Source organism: Labeo rohita, chromosome 2, assembly GCF_022985175.1.
Source record: "Labeo rohita strain BAU-BD-2019 chromosome 2, IGBB_LRoh.1.0, whole genome shotgun sequence".
Lineage (NCBI taxonomy): Eukaryota > Metazoa > Chordata > Actinopteri > Cypriniformes > Cyprinidae > Labeo > Labeo rohita.
Genome location: NC_066870.1, coordinates 17,028,633 through 17,045,867, shown reverse-complemented (window position 1 = coordinate 17,045,867; position 17,235 = coordinate 17,028,633). Strand labels below are relative to the sequence as shown.

The following is a 17,235-nucleotide window of genomic DNA, read 5'->3' as shown; positions in this document are numbered from 1 at the left end:
GTCTTTATCATCACTTTTAATCAATTTAAAGCATCCTTGGTAAATAAAAGTATTAATTTCTGTTATTTCTTTCCCCCACCTATATATATATGTGTGTGTGTGTGTGTGTGTGACCGTGGACCACAAAACCAGTCTTAAGTCACTGGGGTATATTTGTAGCAATAGCCAAAAATACATTGTGTGGGTCAAAATTAATGATTTTTATTTTATGCCAAAAACCATTAGGAAATTAAGTAAAGATCATGTTCCATGAAGATATGTTGTAAATTTCCTACTGTAAATATATAAAAACTTAATTTCTGATTAGTAATATGCATTGCTAAGAACTTAATTTGGACAGCTTTAAAGGCAATTTTCTCAGTATTTAGATTTATTTTACACCCTCGGATTCCAGATTTTCAATAGTTGTATCTCAGCCAAATATTGTCCTAACATACCATACATTAATAGAAAGCTTATTTATCCAGCTTTCAGATGATATATTAGTCTCGGTTTTGAAAAATTTACCCTTATTACTGGTTTTGTGGTCCAGGGTCACATATATATATATATATATATATATATATATATATATATATATATATATTTATTTTACTGTCTCCAAGCTTTTAAATGGTGTATAATGTTACAGCAGCTTTTTATTTAAGGTAAATGCTGATCTTTGGATTTTCTATTAATCAGGGAATCCTCAAAAAATTTACTCAGCTGTTTTAAATATTGATGATAATAATAATAATAATAATAATAATAATAATAATAAATAATGTTTCTTGAACAGGAAATCAGCATATTGGAATGATTTCTGAAGGATCATGTGACACTAAGCCTGGAGTAATGATGCTAAAAATTTAGCTTTGATCACAGGAATATATTACATTATAAACTATATTTAAATAGAAAGCAGTTATTTTAAATACCAAAAAATAGTTCACAGTATTGCTGCTTTTGCTGTGTTTTGGATCAAATAAATGCAGGCTTTGTGAGCAGAAGAGACACCTTTAAAAAACATGAAAAATCTTACTTTTGACTGGCAGTGTATATACATGTAATAACATAACATGCCCAAAATGCAACATTGAGTTTTATACAGTATGTATCAGGGGATCTCTGCTCTGTCTTTATCCAATAAAAGATCTGGAAAAAGGTTAGACATCCTGTGCTAGTTGATATTTTCACACATAATTATGTAGTCTAAAAATCTATATTTATTTAGTCACTTTTCCTCTGGCCGGGAGTGTCTAATTCTGCTTCTGGAAGGCTAACGTCCTGCAGAGTTCAGTTCCAAAATGCTTGCCTGGAAGTTTCTAGTTAGTCTAAAGAACTTTACTCTGGCTGCAGGACAGTGGCTCTCCAGGAACAAGTTTGGACACCCTTGTCTTTGCTGCTGAGATGGATGCCACAAGCACATTTTCCTTTAACACAAAAAAACAGATTTTTGCTTTCTAATGGTGTGCAACTCCTTTCCTTTGGTCTCTAGAAGCCGTTTTGTGATTTTTGAGATTTAGGCTTATGTTTTTGTTCATCTGTTGCTTTTAACAAGGTGTTACGTTTCCGTAGAGTACACTTGCTACATATTTTTGTGTTTGAGATGAGTCAAAATGTCTTCATGTCAAACATGGTGATACAGAATTAGTATTGTCATCTTGCATCATGAAATGTGACGCAGAATTTTTCGTGGATTTAGATCCTCTCATGGGCTAATTACAATGTTTTAGGGCCTTTGTGAGTGATTTGTAGTCATTATCTTTAGCCTCTTCGTGGATGGTTATTTGTAATGTGTTCTTGTTTTAGCACTCATCCATTCTTGGAAGTGTCTTTGGCGATGCCTTTTACGACCAGCAGCTGTCCCCTCGACAGACCAGCGCTTTGTCTCAGCAGGTGAGCTCATTATGCCTGTGGTATAAATAACTAGAATTGTGCCTTAACTGCTCTAGCTCATCTGGAAGTCTTTATGCTATTGTTCACATACATTTTATTGCAGTTCTATCTGTTTATCTAAATATGTGAAAAGCTTGTCCAGAAACTATTAATTTCTTGCTCCTTACATGTACTAGCCACTAGAGGGTAGCTGAAGGCTTTCAGGTTTTCTTTTAACTATTCTTCGGTATTGGCACAGTGGGAAAAGCACAGGTGTACAGCACAAAAGAGCCGTACAGGGACGTAGATTTGAATCCGCCCTGCGTCATGTTCCAGTCCCAAATCCCACACTTTCCCCCCCTTAGTGTTTCTGTCTACTCTTGTGTTTAATAAAAACAAAGGCATGCTTTACCTGCTATTTGTTTTTAAAATGGCAAAACTATTTTAATTTATTTAAGTTATGACATTATCACTCATTTCCACTAAAACCATCTCTTCTCAGACAGTGTCTTAATACTTTTGTATAGATTATAATATATTCTAATATACACAGAAGTTTGGAAACGCCCTAGAAAAGTGGGGTTTTGGACAATATTAGCATGAATGCTTTTTAATTTGTGATAATTTTAAGGGACAACACACTACGAAAGCATATTGTATTACATAAACAGTTTATACATTAAAACGTACATTTTCGATTCAACAAAATATCCACCATTAGCAGCTATTACCTCTCTATATAATCTGGGCCGAAATTCATTGTATTCTAAACTTAATTGGCAATCAGTTGTTGAAGCTATTAGGGTGTGCTGACCCAAAAATCTTTTTAAAAACCTGGGCCAAGTTTAAACCAGTAACTAGGCATCACAGCTGGCAAAGGGGCATGTCTGACTTTGACAAGTATATATTTCCATTATTATGTAATCAAAATTAAAATTATTATTGCTGGTCTTCAATGATAATGTCAAGTTACTTTAATGTATTTGCACCAAAAAATGATAAGGATTTATGCCGATATTGTCCAAAACCACACTTTGCCAGGGGTGTTTCCAAACTTTTGGAGGGCAATGTATATAACATTGCATGTCATAATAAGAAACAGGACATAAATAAATAAATATATTTAAAAAAAAAAAACATTACTGCTGACAAAAGAAAAAGTATTTCCATATTGCAAAACCAGTCTTTGAAGTCTCGATACCAAAAGGCTTCTTTTAATATTTTAACTTCTACAAGGCCAAACAGATTCAGGTAAGATAAATGTATATTTGAAGGTATACATGGTAAGGCATAGGGCTGCCCTTGACTAAAGATTTTTCTGGACGACTAGTAGTCTTTCATTTTAAGCATTAGTTGACTAATCGCACGTTTATTAATGAACTATTTAAATCATAATAATGAGCCATTGATTGCTTACATAAGCGCACGCATAAAGCTTGCCACAGCACACGGCAGAGGTAATGATTATGAATGTGTCAGGGAAAAACAGTACAGAGGCTGGATGAACTTAATATTTATTGATAAACTAGTGTTTTTTTTTGTTTTCGGAGTTTAGCGCTCAAGTTCACAGAGACTGAGACTGCAGAAAGCATCCTGTTTGCTTTCATTATTTTATAAAAGCACAATGTTTTGTTGTTATTGTGAGTGCACACAAATAGACGTAGAGTCTTTACAGATTCGAAAGATGCATTACTCTTATCTGTATGGCCAAAAATGACAGTGTTTTTTTAAGAGCGAGTGACTGCATCGGCACCTCCATCTGTCATGCAGTAAGTGCGCTACTATTCAGCTTCAACACTACGCACAGACACTTCAATAGCGCACATTTTTCTTGGTTAGCATTAGATTGAGCGGCCATGTAAAGTTGCTACTACTTCCATATTTTACATGATATGCCATATTTGAGGTTGATGAATGATAGGTGAGTGTTTGGATGTCCTGCCCGACGTACTATATTACCACAGACCAGCTGTTAATGATCTCTCCGTCACAGACTGCATGACTTCCGTCGCCACTTCCTGTGGAATTTTTTTTTTCTGCATCTGAGTGACTAATAAAATTTTGGTCAACCAAGCCTCTTCTTGCTGACTAATGGTTAGTTGACTATTAGGAGGCAGCCCTAGTAAGGTGTGCATATCAGGGTCAGAAATGAACTTTTCCATTCAGGGGAAATATTTGCACCCTGGAATCGATTTCCAGGGGCATTTTTTACATTTGTGAGAGTGATTTTTACAATCACCTTATTTTTATAAAAACCATATGTCGTCTTTAATGTCATATACTTAAATTTACCCAATTACTTATTGCAATTACATTTACATTTAGTCATTTAGCAGACGCTTTTATCCAAAGCAACTTACTAATCAATATTTTGAACTGTTATCAATAACAATAGACTTTAAAATTGAATCTAAATTATACAAGTAAAAAAAGGAGCTTATAGTGCTGCAATATTATGACAAAAATCATTATTGTAGATTATATTATAATAATGATCATTAAAATCGATATAGAAAGCAGCACAATACATTTTTGTTTCTTTTTGGCCATGTAACATTCTGGCTTCACAGACAAACATGTCGGTTCATGACGTTAGTCTAATCTGGCACAAGTTATGCATAAACCCTTGTTTTAATCAATGAAGCTAACAATTTAATCTTTTATTTACATCGTATCTGCACTGTGTTGTTTGATGAGGGAATTCACGATTGTGCGTAATCATCAACAGCTCCGTTTTCAGCGCTGGCTAATCTAAGTGATTCTGATAGGCCAATGCATTCCTAAGTTCAACAGAAATGCGTTTGATTGGTTATAAGGCTCAACGCTGCACAAAACAGCATGTAAAAGCATTCTGATGCAGTGTGAGCCTAAATGTGATTCCATGAATTGACACTTTTCATTCATTTTCACATTTCATTTTAATCGCAACCGCGTTAGTATGTCGTTTAAATGGGCAGAGGGATTTTTTGCCCCTTTGTCTTGAATTTATGGGGTTTGAATTTATTTTTGTTCTTTTTGGTGGCATTTTTGCCATTTTTGTTCAGTGCAGAGTTCTGCAAGCACACAGATCCTCTCATTATAATAAACAAAATGTAGACACAATGCAAATAAGAGATTCACTGTGCAGTATAGAGAGCTTTGTTGATAATGGAACTTTGTGAGATTATTCATGATTATTAAGGGCGTTTGCATATGTGATTTTGATTTAATACAATGGTTCAATAAACAAGAAGGTAATATCAAGTGACTTACATTGTCTGACTATAACACTATTGTCTGATATTGCTCTGTTTAATTGAAAATAGTTTCAGTCACAGATGAGCAGCTGCGCATCTCTAAAAGCAAACACAGCTGTTTTGATTATGAATGAATTTTAAACTAATCTAGTGAGTCAGTGATTCAATTTCCCATTCATAAAGATAGTCACTTGTTTCATTCCTGAATGAATCAGCCGTTCGAACGAATCATTCGAACAAATGATTCAGTGATAAAATCAAGTGACTTGCCACCACCAAGTAGTTTTAATTTAATTTTTAAAGTATAATTTCAGTTATTTAAATAATTTAATATTTCTATATTCAAAATTTTATATTTAAAACATTAATCTCAACATTAATTTATGAATTTAATTGCACTCATGCCACCTCTGAGCCTCGTTAAACATCTGAAAATACACCTACAAGCCATTTTTGTTTCTCTGTGCCACCTCTGTAGTACAACTTAATTTTGCTAATACTGATTTCATATGGTGAAATGAATATGATGAAAAAATGGTAACTTTTTCTTCTTATTCTCCTTGCTCTTCTGCTGTTTTAATTAAAAAATGTAAAAAGCTTATAAATATAATTTTTTTAATTTGACAAAAGATTACATACTTTTAATATAATTTATAAAATGCCATGTCAAAGGTTAAAAAAAAGAAAAGAAGCCCCTGTGAATCACTTTAAGGCGTCAAATATCACCTTGTAATGGGAAGGATAATTTTTTAATCAGAATTTTTGATTATTGATCAGAAGGTGCTTCTGAATCTTTTGCCTGCACTCCTACATTTTTAAAATTAGGAGCACAAGTGTGCCTAAAAAGAACAGTAAGCGTTGAGCCCTGAGTAAAAACAGTTCAGTTGTGAAATATTATTACAACTTAAAATAACGGTTTTCTATTGGAGTATCTTGTATATTGTCTTTTTTTGTAATGGCAAAGCAGAATTTTCAGCAGCCATTACTTTAGACTTCAGTGCAGGGTTTCCACGGTTCTTAAAGTCTTTGAAAGTCTTAAATCGCTTTTCCCGTGAATTAAGGCCTTGAAAAGGTCTTAAATCAGAGCAGCAAGTCTGAAATTCATATAATCATGGCATTACTTTTCGTGAGGGATTGTTTTCTCATGTGTTTCATTTTAAAGTGAAGCGAAAGCATAATTTCTGTGCTACATGGCTTAGGTCGCTCAATATTCATTAAACAATATGCGGTACATGGCGGTATGTGCTGCTTCATCTGTCAGTCACCCGAAGAAGAACTTGTCATTTTGATTTTTTTTTATAGTAATAAAAATCATTTAGTTCAGTTAGAGAACATACAATACAATTAAAACTGAACGCGACTGCTCAATGAAGTGTGCCGAACAAGAGTCGCATCACAGATCAGATTTCATTTATGACCTGGAGAGAGTGAGTCAAGCTGACTGACAGGAAGAGAGAGGTGAGTAAGGCAAGACCATGGCAGAAGAGTTTCAAAACTAACTGCAAAAGAGCCTGTTTTAAAAATATGTTGGATTTTGAAAAGCGTGATAGTGGAAGTTTCATATTTATTTGGTTCCACAGTGTTTGCTGATTTTTATTTATTTAAACTGTGTAATTTATATATTTCAAAATCCAAAATATTTTTATTTTATATATATATATTACATCAAGGTAATGCTGTGCTTTCCAAGCTTTCTTATTCGATTTGTTAATAAACATTCTACATTTCTTATTTGGATTACATATTGTTTACTGATTTTCAGTTTTGTATACCTATTTAAACTTTGTGTAAGTTATTATTTTATATTAGGCATATAACATGGTGTATTATTATTTGTTCTTTTAATAAAAGTTTATTACGTTACGTTCCGTTAATGCCGCTAATTTAAAAGTGAAAGTAAAACGCTTCTACAAGCTACTTAAAAATTAAGGAAAATGAAGAAAAGAGGAAAAACGCAAACTAACTAAAAACAAACAACTGCTTGACGCAGAATTGCCGCTAATTTGAAAGTGAAAGTAAAATGTTCGACGCTTTTACCGAAGGAAAGCTAGGAAAATATGGAAAACTAAAATGAACTAAAAACAATTGCTAGACGTTGAATTGCTGCTAATTTGAAAGTGAAAGTAAAACTCAAACATACTTAGAGAACGTATTGTATTGTTTTCCCTTTGATTTTTTTTTTTTTTTGTTCCTTTTCTTTAGTTGGTCTTAAAAAAAATAATTTACCCTCATACAACCTGCAAACCCTGTCAGTTTCACATGATCCATCAGAAATTATTTTATCATTCAAGAAACATAAATTATTGTTATTATTATTATCAGTGTTGTGCTGCTTAATATTTTTGTGGAAATTGTAATAATTTTTTCTGTATTCTTTGATCAATAGAAAGTTCAAAACCACCATATTTATTTGAAATAGAACTTTTGATCAATTCAGTGAATAAAATTATTAATTTTTAAAAAATAAAATAATACAAAAAATTCTACTATATATGTGATAAGCAAAATTAGTTTGTTTTTGGCTTGTGTATCCAGTGACAAGGACGGTATATTAATTTTTAACTTAATTAAATGAAAAAAAAAAGATCTTCTGTTGTTTCCGTCAACCTTTATTTTATAGTCATTGAATTTGTTTTGATTCTTTAGCTGGAGCAGTTCAACATGATTGAGAATCCCATCAGCTCAAACAGTCTGTACACTGAGGGATCCACTTTAAACTACTCTCAAGCTGCGATGCTCAACCTCACCGGGAGCCACGGGAACCTGCAGGACGCGCAGCAGCTAGGCTACAGCAGCCATGGGAACATCCCCAACATCATTCTCACAGGTATTGCACCTGCCCAGTTAGATATTGCATAATGTTGCATGTACTTTGGCTGTACGTGTGCTGACAATGCTGCCGCGAAGCCCGGCAAAGGTCCCTCTAAAAGTTTAGCGTATTATATTACCCATCTTTTAGTTACAGGAGAATCCCCCCCGAGCCTATACAAAGAGTTCTCCAACTCTCTGACAGGTGACGTGAGCTTTGACGCAGATTCGCAGTTCCCTCTGGACGAGCTGAAAATCGATCCGCTGACGCTGGACGGCCTGCACATGCTCAACGATCCAGACATGGTTCTGGCCGACCCCGCGACAGAAGATGCTTTCCGGATGGACAGGCTGTAATCTTTAGGTATACAATGTTCGTTTGCCCTTCTTTGAGATCAGTGTGATTAAGTGAAAGAGAAGCAGCATGTCTGGGGGACACTTGACCCTGTTTCTCAAAGCCCATCCTCTAGGAAGAGATTGCTGAGAATGTTGCCACAGCATGCTAGGGGAAAAATGGGAATGCAGTGCTGCCACATCTAACGAATCAACCTTGTGAGCAAGCAGCCCATCGATTCTTAGGATAAAACACTCGCACCTCAGCAATTGTGGTTCCTTTAGCTCTATATGAGAGAATGTGACACTACATAAGATCCCTCAACGTTCAAACATGTGTTCTTCCATTTCATCTCCTGTAGAAACCCCTCTGATTCCTGCCATACATGCCTGTTACTTTCCTTTTTCTTTAAATACTAATATTTAGTTATGCACTTTTATACATGCATATGCCACCAAAAACATTGTTTGTTATGATCCGTTTTTAGTTTATTTTCCTATACAAATATTTCTTGCTTGTAAGAACATTAATGGTTAAAAAGGAGTGTTAATCCTCCCCATTTTAAGGGCAGCTTTCATGCACCTGCAACACGTTTATCTTTACACATCAACACTAATGTACTTCAGTGCAGTCTGAACATATGATTGTAATGTTTTATAGATGTCTAGTTTTGTCACATCGTGCTCAGATAGTGGTACAGTGCTAATGTGGCTCAAGATGATTCAGTTCATCTGGTTGAAAAGTGTACAACTGGAAATCTTAATATCAAAACACATTTGCAGTTTAATGGGATTATTCAGCCAAAAATGAAACTTCTGTCATCATTTGCTCACCCTATGAAAGAGAAGTGTTTTTGTTCATACAATGAAAGTCAATGGGGTCCAAAGCAAAACATTTAGGGCCTATGATATCCACAGTGCGGAGAAATGGACGGAATCCAGTCATAAAAATGGAATTTACAGTATAACGCGGAATGTCACAAATCACAAAATGTGATATGGACTAGTGTCTGTGAATATTAAGCTGCAAAATACTATTTAAATATAAATCCTTAGTGTTCTGCGTGTCTCTGTCACTGAACCGCACGTGACATGACGCTTGCAATGTTTTCAGCCTCTGTCGCCTCTATGAGTACATACATGAGTACAACACACAAACATAACTGCTCTGAGAGTCACTTCGTGAGCATTTTACTGTTTGTTTTGAGAAACACTATTGCGATATCATATACAAACAAACTTCACAGCAACCCGTCAAAATAAACGTTTGGTTTAACTTGATGAAATTGTGGCAAAAATATATTACTGAATGTAATGATAGTAGTACTACTACTACTAGTAATGAAATTATCAATTATTATCAAAACATTATTTTTTTAAGGAGTATTTACCAGAATTTATATATCAGAAAAATGTACATAACACAGTATTTCTGGGAAAAACAAAGATATAAAATAATAATAAATATTTTTTATAAAATCAATTATTTAGAGTTGCTTTTGATTATTAAAATTTTATGAAATAATTTAAATTGAAGCCAGAAAATTAATGGTAACACATAATTTGGTAAAAATAAAACTGAATTTGGGGAAAAAGAAGAAAAAAAAATAAAAGTTAAACTTTTGATAAATTGCTTTAGGGCTGGGCGATATGGTCAAAAAAATTATCACAATATTTTTTTCCATATCAGTCGATATCGATAATTATCACGATAAATGTCAAATTTTTATTTCTTTTATTCTTTTATTTCTTTCAAGTTTAAAGGCAGATTTTTGCTACAGTGTGAAAGTTGTAAAAACCAGACGGTTAATTGTGGCTTTAAACTATTCTTTATGGTCATAACATGACTAACAAACAAAGACAAACAAAGAACATGTTTTTTTTTTGTTTTTTTTTTTATTCCTTACACTTTTTCCAGTCATTTTTCCAAAATAAATATCTTAATAGAAAAAATGTCTTAGCTCTGCATCTCTAAATCAAGAAACAGGTTTGTGCTGCCTGATAATATTAATTATAATATAACATTTTTTTGTCTCTTAGAAATACACATTTGATAGTAGCTTGAGTTAGGATGCAGATGTAGATTTATGTTCTTTATCAAAATCAGTAATATCTGTAAAAATTGTAGAAACCTAATTTTTATATGTTGAAATTTAATTACTCTGACTGAGTTTTCTTTTTTGCATACGTTTAGAACCACAAATATAGCGCCTCAGTACCATGGTAAAAATGTAATATGGTTTCTAGGTATTTGTATGAAAAACAGTCTAAATACATTTAGTATAAATGCATAAACGCAATAGCTTAATCACAAAAAAGTCATTATATTCTATTACTCCTTCTTGAATACATTTAATACATGTCAACATTAATATTATAATAACATTCGACAAAAAATAACTACATTTCTGACAAAATACCATGGTGCAGTTAGTGCTGTTACAGTAAATCTATGGTAAATGATGACGATTTGTAGATTAAAAAGATGTAGATGTTTGTCAGCACAGTTTCATCTGGCTTTAAACAGAGTCATTTGTGTTCTTCACTGAATTCAAGCGCTTCACACTGGATCTCAAAGCGATGTTTAGTGACGAGACTCATCAGCGAGTGAACGTATCTGCTCTAGTAAGTTCGCCGCCGTTTGAACATTGGTCCAAGTGGATAAATGGTCAGAGTGGCGCATTTCAAATAACTAGGGCTTTTTCGTTTCGCCTTTGCCACATAAACATTGTATCAAACATTTATCGTACTCTACTCTTGTTATCATTTGTCGAGGAAATTTATATTGTGCAGTGATAATTACCATTATCGATTTATCGCCCAGCCCTAAATTGCTGTTAAATTGTGGTTTCAATTAATTAGACTTGCTATTTAACCATTAAGACAGAGTCTAGAAAAATTAAAACTGAAAAACTGAATCCTGAACAATGTAAACGGAATTTGGGAAAAAATAAAACGCATTTCAAATTAAACACATGGTACCCCATTGACTTTTATTGTATGGACCATTGTATGGGGGGACAAAAAAAAAGTAAATGATGACAGAACTTTCATTTTTAGGTGAACTATCCCTTTAAAATGTGCAGCGTATGCACACAAACAATGTTAAAGGCAGTAGCTAGTAAACAACTGCCTTGCAATTTGTTATGCATTTGTAAACCTTTTCATGCTAGTCATGCGGTGTTTTAAATCAACTTATAGACTTATATATTAAATGTACAGTATGTAACGTTACAGTATGGCCTGTAATCAGCCATGGTAACTGGTACTGTCAAAATGATGCTGCAAACTTTGGCATTACTTGTTAGTTCCTCGGTTTACTCTGAAAGAAACACGAAAACAGTACGTGATCATGATGATCGTTTGCATATATGTATCAGAACTATTCACTGTGATAACCAGATTCTGCCTTACGCTGAAGATGCAGTTTTTGTCCGTTTCATTCTCGGTAGCTGAAGGTGTTTTCTGGTACTGTAAAAAGTCACGAGGTTGTCCTGGCGCACAGTTCTCATTCATCTTCATATGCCCAAACGGGGAGGTTTACTACTCTTTTTAAATCCTGTCACTTTCATCTTCTCATATTTCTCAGACTTTTATACTCTTACCACTTTTGTAAGTGTGAGGATTTTGTTTACAAAATTGAAAACATTAATACGATCTTAATGTTTAAATGATTGAAATGCTGAATATATATATATATATATATATATATATATATACGTATATATTAAAAAAAAATAATAATATTTTAAGAAATTTTGTTATTCATGTAAAATTTCTCTACGTACAAGGGGATAATCGGATTTGGATTCATATCTATGCAAAGCATAATCAAACATACTAGATCACAAAAATACTAAAGAAAGACTCAAAACAGACGTACGGCTTTTACGGCATCTGTGGGTTCTGAGTCCGTGCAGCTGAATTTTACTCGTTACGTGGATTGCTTTGTCTGTTGTCAGCAAAAAAAGGAAAAAAGACAAGCAGTTGATGACGAAAACCTAAGGGATTCTTCTTGTAAGGGATCTGATTGCACCGTGTAAATTTCCTGTATAAAAAAAAAAAAAAAAAGCATGACCTACATGTGCTTTGTCTCTGACAACTGTTTTCATGAGGATCATGCTTCATGTGTTTAAAATGTAAAATAATTGACGGGAAGGATGTGTCAGGTAATCACTTACTGTTATATTTTTACTTGACTGCCTCATTGAAAAGAACAGCGTTGCTGAAACCAGAATGTATTTCATGTTTTTGTGTAGGACCAAACATATTACTGAAACTAGCATTATTTTTGTTACTGTGACGTTTGTGTTTAATAGCTGCCCTCTGCGTTGTTGTGGCCCCTCCGTTTCATTTACAAGAGGCTGCGTTGTACAGAAACTCATAGCTGTTGAGCTGTGAGCCGTTTTTGTTTTTTTTTATTTTGCATGTCTGACCATCACAAGTATTGGTGATTGATAAGCTGTGCACTTTTAACTCTAATATTTTATTTTACATCTCTACATTTGTGAACTTACTACATCACTTCCTACATTTACTTGGCACTTTAATCGATACCCAATCCATTTTTCTGTCATTTTTTTTTTCTCCTTCACCCCTCTGAGTGACTGTTAAGTGCACTGGGTCTATTTCCCCCCTCTGTTTGGCCGACTTTGCCTTCTACTCTAAGACAAGTATTTTTGAAGAGGAAAAAGTATCTGTTGTCTATTTATGATTTTATACTTGGTCAACGCAAAAAAAGAACTTTTTTTATGTAGTGTTAGAAAAAACTATGAAAGTACCCCGATATTAACGAAATGCATTTAAGAAGGCAGGTTACCTTTCTGCATCTCAATTCACCGTTTTACCTTTTATAAAGCTTCATTTGTGGATCATACCATGAATTGAACCAATCCGGAAAGGAGAGCATGCAGACAAAACAAGGTCCTTCATCAGTGTAACCCATAACGTATTCAGTATCTAACGTATGCACAGTCTTCATGTATATAAATGCTATACTTATACATTTCTATATTTTAAAAAGTAAGAGTAGATTATAAAATATCAGGAGTATGTAAAAGAAAAACAAAAAACAAATTATATATATATATATATATATATAAATTAAATCAACAATATGGAACTGTATGTTTTTACATTTTAAAATGCTTGAAGTGGACGCTATACTGTCCCTCCGTTCAGGGGTTTCACACTATCCTCAATCTCATGGTTTAAACACACAGATTTGTGTTCGTTATCAAGTGTGCTCACACTTCTAGCCAAATCATAAGAGAATCCCTGCTGCAAATGTACACGCAGTTTTGCTTTTCAGCCTCTATACACTGAACCTTGTTGAAGCTTTGTGAAATAATATCCTCTTACGTCTTTTTTTTGTAGTATTTGCAGTAGAACTCTTCGTTTCTGGCCGATATTTTTTTCTTTTGTGTTCGTGTGTGTGCGCATTGGGAATTTGATGTTTAAGTACTGTAAAAGTTGTCTTCACATACTCGAGGTCTGTTTGCCGCAGTGTGTTGTAGATTTGTGATTTCTTTGCGGTGGTTGCTTTATCCACTCAGTTCCTAGATTTCCAAATATCTGACTTGGCCAGTTTTCTTTGCATTCAAAACTATTTTCACAAGTGTCCTAATAATGCAGAAAAATAAGCGATCTTTCATTTGCAGGATACAAGTTAACCTGTGTTAAATCTGATCTGTTTTGATCTGAAATCTAAAGATATCCTGTTTAATATCTTGATATGAACAGACATATGAAATATGCTGAGTATTCTTAAAAAATTGGGCTGTATTTTTTTTAATACCTAATTTCTCTATAATTCTCACCACTGATTAATGGTTTCTTTTTGTCCCAAACAAGAATAGGTTTTTTAATTGTGCAAATGCTTATTTTTGAGTGTGCCAATTGATTTTTAACCATCTTTAACCTATTCAAAATTGTATTTTATTTTTTTATTTAAGGCCTAATCATATTTATTTATTTTTTTAATTAATTTCCAGATCAATTATATATGGAAGCCTGTTTCTGCCACTGAATAAAAAAATAAAAAAGATAGTTGCACTTTTTATCTCACAATTCTGACTTTTTTCGCACAATTGCGAGTTTACATCTTGCAATTCTGACTTTTTTTTTTTCAGAATTTTGAGATATAAACTCACAATTATGACTTATGAAGTCAGAATTGTGAGAAATAAACTTGAAATCTGAGAAATAAAGTCAGAATTGCATGATATAAACTGGCAATTGCTAGTAAGTTCCAAATTGTGAGAAAGTCACAATTCTGAGAAAAAGTCAGAACAGCGAGATATAGCTCACAATTGTGACACTTTTTTCTCAGAATTGTTTATATCTCGCAATTCTGACTTTATAACATGCAATTGTGAGATATAAACCTGCAACTCTGAGAGCAGAGCAATTGTGAATTATAAAGTCGAATTTTTGAGAAAAAAAGTCAGAATTGTGAGAAATAACCTCGGAAATCTGGGAAATAAAGTCAGAACTGCATGATATAAACTGGCAATTGCTAGTTATAAAGTCAGAATTGTGAAACAGTCGCAATTCTGAGAAATAAAGTCAGAACTGCGAGATATAAACTTACAGTTGTGACTTTTTTCTCAAATTGTGAGTTTATATCTCGCAATTCTGACTTTATAACACGCAATTGCGAGTTAAGTCAGAATTGTGATATATAAACTTGCAACTCTGAGAACATTTCAGTCTTTTGCTCCTCAAAATTGGACTTTATAATTTGCAGTTGCAAGTTTATATCTCACAATTCAGAAACAAAGTCAGAATTGCGAGATGTAAACTCGAGTTATAAAGTCAGAATTGCAAGTTACAAACTTGCATTTTTGAGAAAAAACTGGCAATTGCTATTGAAAAAGTCACATTTCTGAGAAATAAATTCAGAACTGCGAAATATGAACTCACAATTGTGACTTTTTTTCTGAGAATTGCGAGATATAAACTTCCAGTCGCAAGTTATAAAGTCAGAATTGCAAGTTACAAACTTGGATTTTTTACAAAAAAGTCAGAATTGCAAAACTTGCAATTCTGAGAAATGAAGTCAGCATTGTGTGATATAAACTCACAATTACGAGTTATAAAGTCAGAATTGCGAGTTTATAACAGGCTTTTTTTCCTCAGAATTGCGAGATACAAACTTGCAATTCTGATTTTCTTGCAATTGCAAGTTTATATGACAGTTCTGAGGAAAAAAAGTCAGAATTGCAAGATACAAACTCGCAATTCTGAGAAATGAAGTCAGAATTGTGTGATTTAAATTCACAATTTCGAGTTACAAAGTCAAAATTGTGAGTTCATATCAGGTAATTCTTTATAACTTGCAGGTGCAAGTTTATATCTCAGTTCGGAGGAAAAGAGTCAGAATTGTAAGATTAAAAAGTCACATTTTTGAGAAAAAAGTCAGAATTGCAGATTTTTATCTTGCAATTCGGACACTTTTTCAGAATTACAAGTTTATATCTCACAATTCTGAGAAAAAAAGTTAGAATTGTGAAATAAAAAGTCGCAATAAACTTTTTACATTTTTTTTATTTAGTGGCGGAAACAGGCTTCCATAGTTATTTGCCAAAACGCCCAGTTTATAGGGCCAGAAAAACACTATACATGCATTCTTTCTCTATAATTGACAAGCCATTGAAAAAAAAGCCAAAGTTTGTTGTTTGTATTTTTTTAATCTGAAGTCATGCTTCAGCTATGGTCTGCTACTGTTATGTTTTCAATATAAAGATGCTCTTGAGTAATTGTCAGTTTGCCACAGCGACTACCTAGTGTCTTTGTTGACCAATGTACTTTATTTTAAAACAACTGTATTTAAAAATGAAGCAGTTATGTACCTTGTTGTATAATCTCTCCCAGGGCCAAACATTTACATGAGACTCTGTATGTCTTCAGCCTTTAACACTGAAAACCTGCTTTATATTGGGTGAACTTTTGCTGCATGGTACTGAATATTAAAATACCCGCAAGTCTCGATGTGATGTCCTGCTTTTTCGCAGTTATCAAGCTCTGAGTATATCTGAACTCTCTGCTAGTGCATTACTAAAACTTTTGCAACTGGAAATATCATTTTTGATGAAGTGGTTTTGTATTTTGGTTTTCTTTATGTACAAAAAACATTGTTATAGTGCTAAAGAGACAACTTGATAATGCAACCCAGTGGAACTGAAACGCATACCTGACAAAACTTTAAAATACTCTACAGTATGTGCATTTAATGAATGTGAACTGTCTCGGTGGTTCATATCTATACAAAGGCAGCTAATTTCTATTTTTTCAATGTATGATAATTCAGATGTTGCACATACATTTGACTGCAAAGTTCAGACGTTAATCCAGTTTTTTTGCAACAAGACATAACTATACTCACCAAATATGCAAACCTAGCTTTCAGGAACATAGCTCTGCAGCTTTGTGGTTTGGTTTATCTGACCCTTTAAAACAAAAGGAAAATATGTTCCTATTACTACATGTTTTCTATGAAATATAGAAAACAAAAAAAAAGAATATAAAACATTGTGGGCTTTGTAATTGTGCTACTTATTTAAAACAAATGTTATCAAGCTTAAACTCCATTGTCCTTACTGTATTTTTCTGTGTGGAAGCTTAAGTCTTTGTACCTTTGCATTAATATTTGTTTATTGAATTGAATAAAAATGTTAAAAAGCATATTTGTTTGTATGATTTTTCTGTGCTCAAAACCATTTTGACTGAGAAGTTAGGTCTGTGCATTTAACTATTTTATAATTATAGAATCCATACATAGTGTAGTAATATTGCAAAGAATTGCAATGTGATTTCTTCAACGTGGAAGTAAGTTTATGAATGAGACTTCCGGTTCATTATCTGCTATAGGGAAATAACAAGAAGAACAACGTGCGGTAAACGGTAAAACTGTTTGCACTAGTACAAACCAGAAGGTTCATAATTAAGATAATACATTAAAATAATATCCTATTATTTCACAATTCGCAAAATCAAGCAA

General features: G+C 33.3%; 2 protein-coding genes across 2 annotated transcripts in view; one reads left to right on the top strand and one right to left on the bottom strand.

Annotated features, from left to right (window-relative positions):
* The window catches only part of crtc1a (CREB regulated transcription coactivator 1a), a 33,711-nt gene extending 16,907 nt beyond the window's left edge, over positions 1 to 16,804 (top strand). Inside the window, 3 exon segments of the mRNA XM_051131996.1 lie at positions 1,792 to 1,878; positions 7,740 to 7,920; positions 8,053 to 16,804. Of these exon segments, the coding sequence (XP_050987953.1) occupies positions 1,792 to 1,878; positions 7,740 to 7,920; positions 8,053 to 8,258 (474 nt within the window). The 3' untranslated portion in view covers positions 8,259 to 16,804.
* Positions 12,264 to 17,235, bottom strand: part of nr2f6a (nuclear receptor subfamily 2, group F, member 6a) — a 152,415-nt gene continuing 147,443 nt past the window's right edge. Inside the window, exon 6 of the transcript XR_007829452.1 lies at positions 12,264 to 12,312. The gene's annotated coding sequence lies outside the window, so the exon portion shown is untranslated. The remainder of the gene's footprint in view (positions 12,313 to 17,235) is intronic.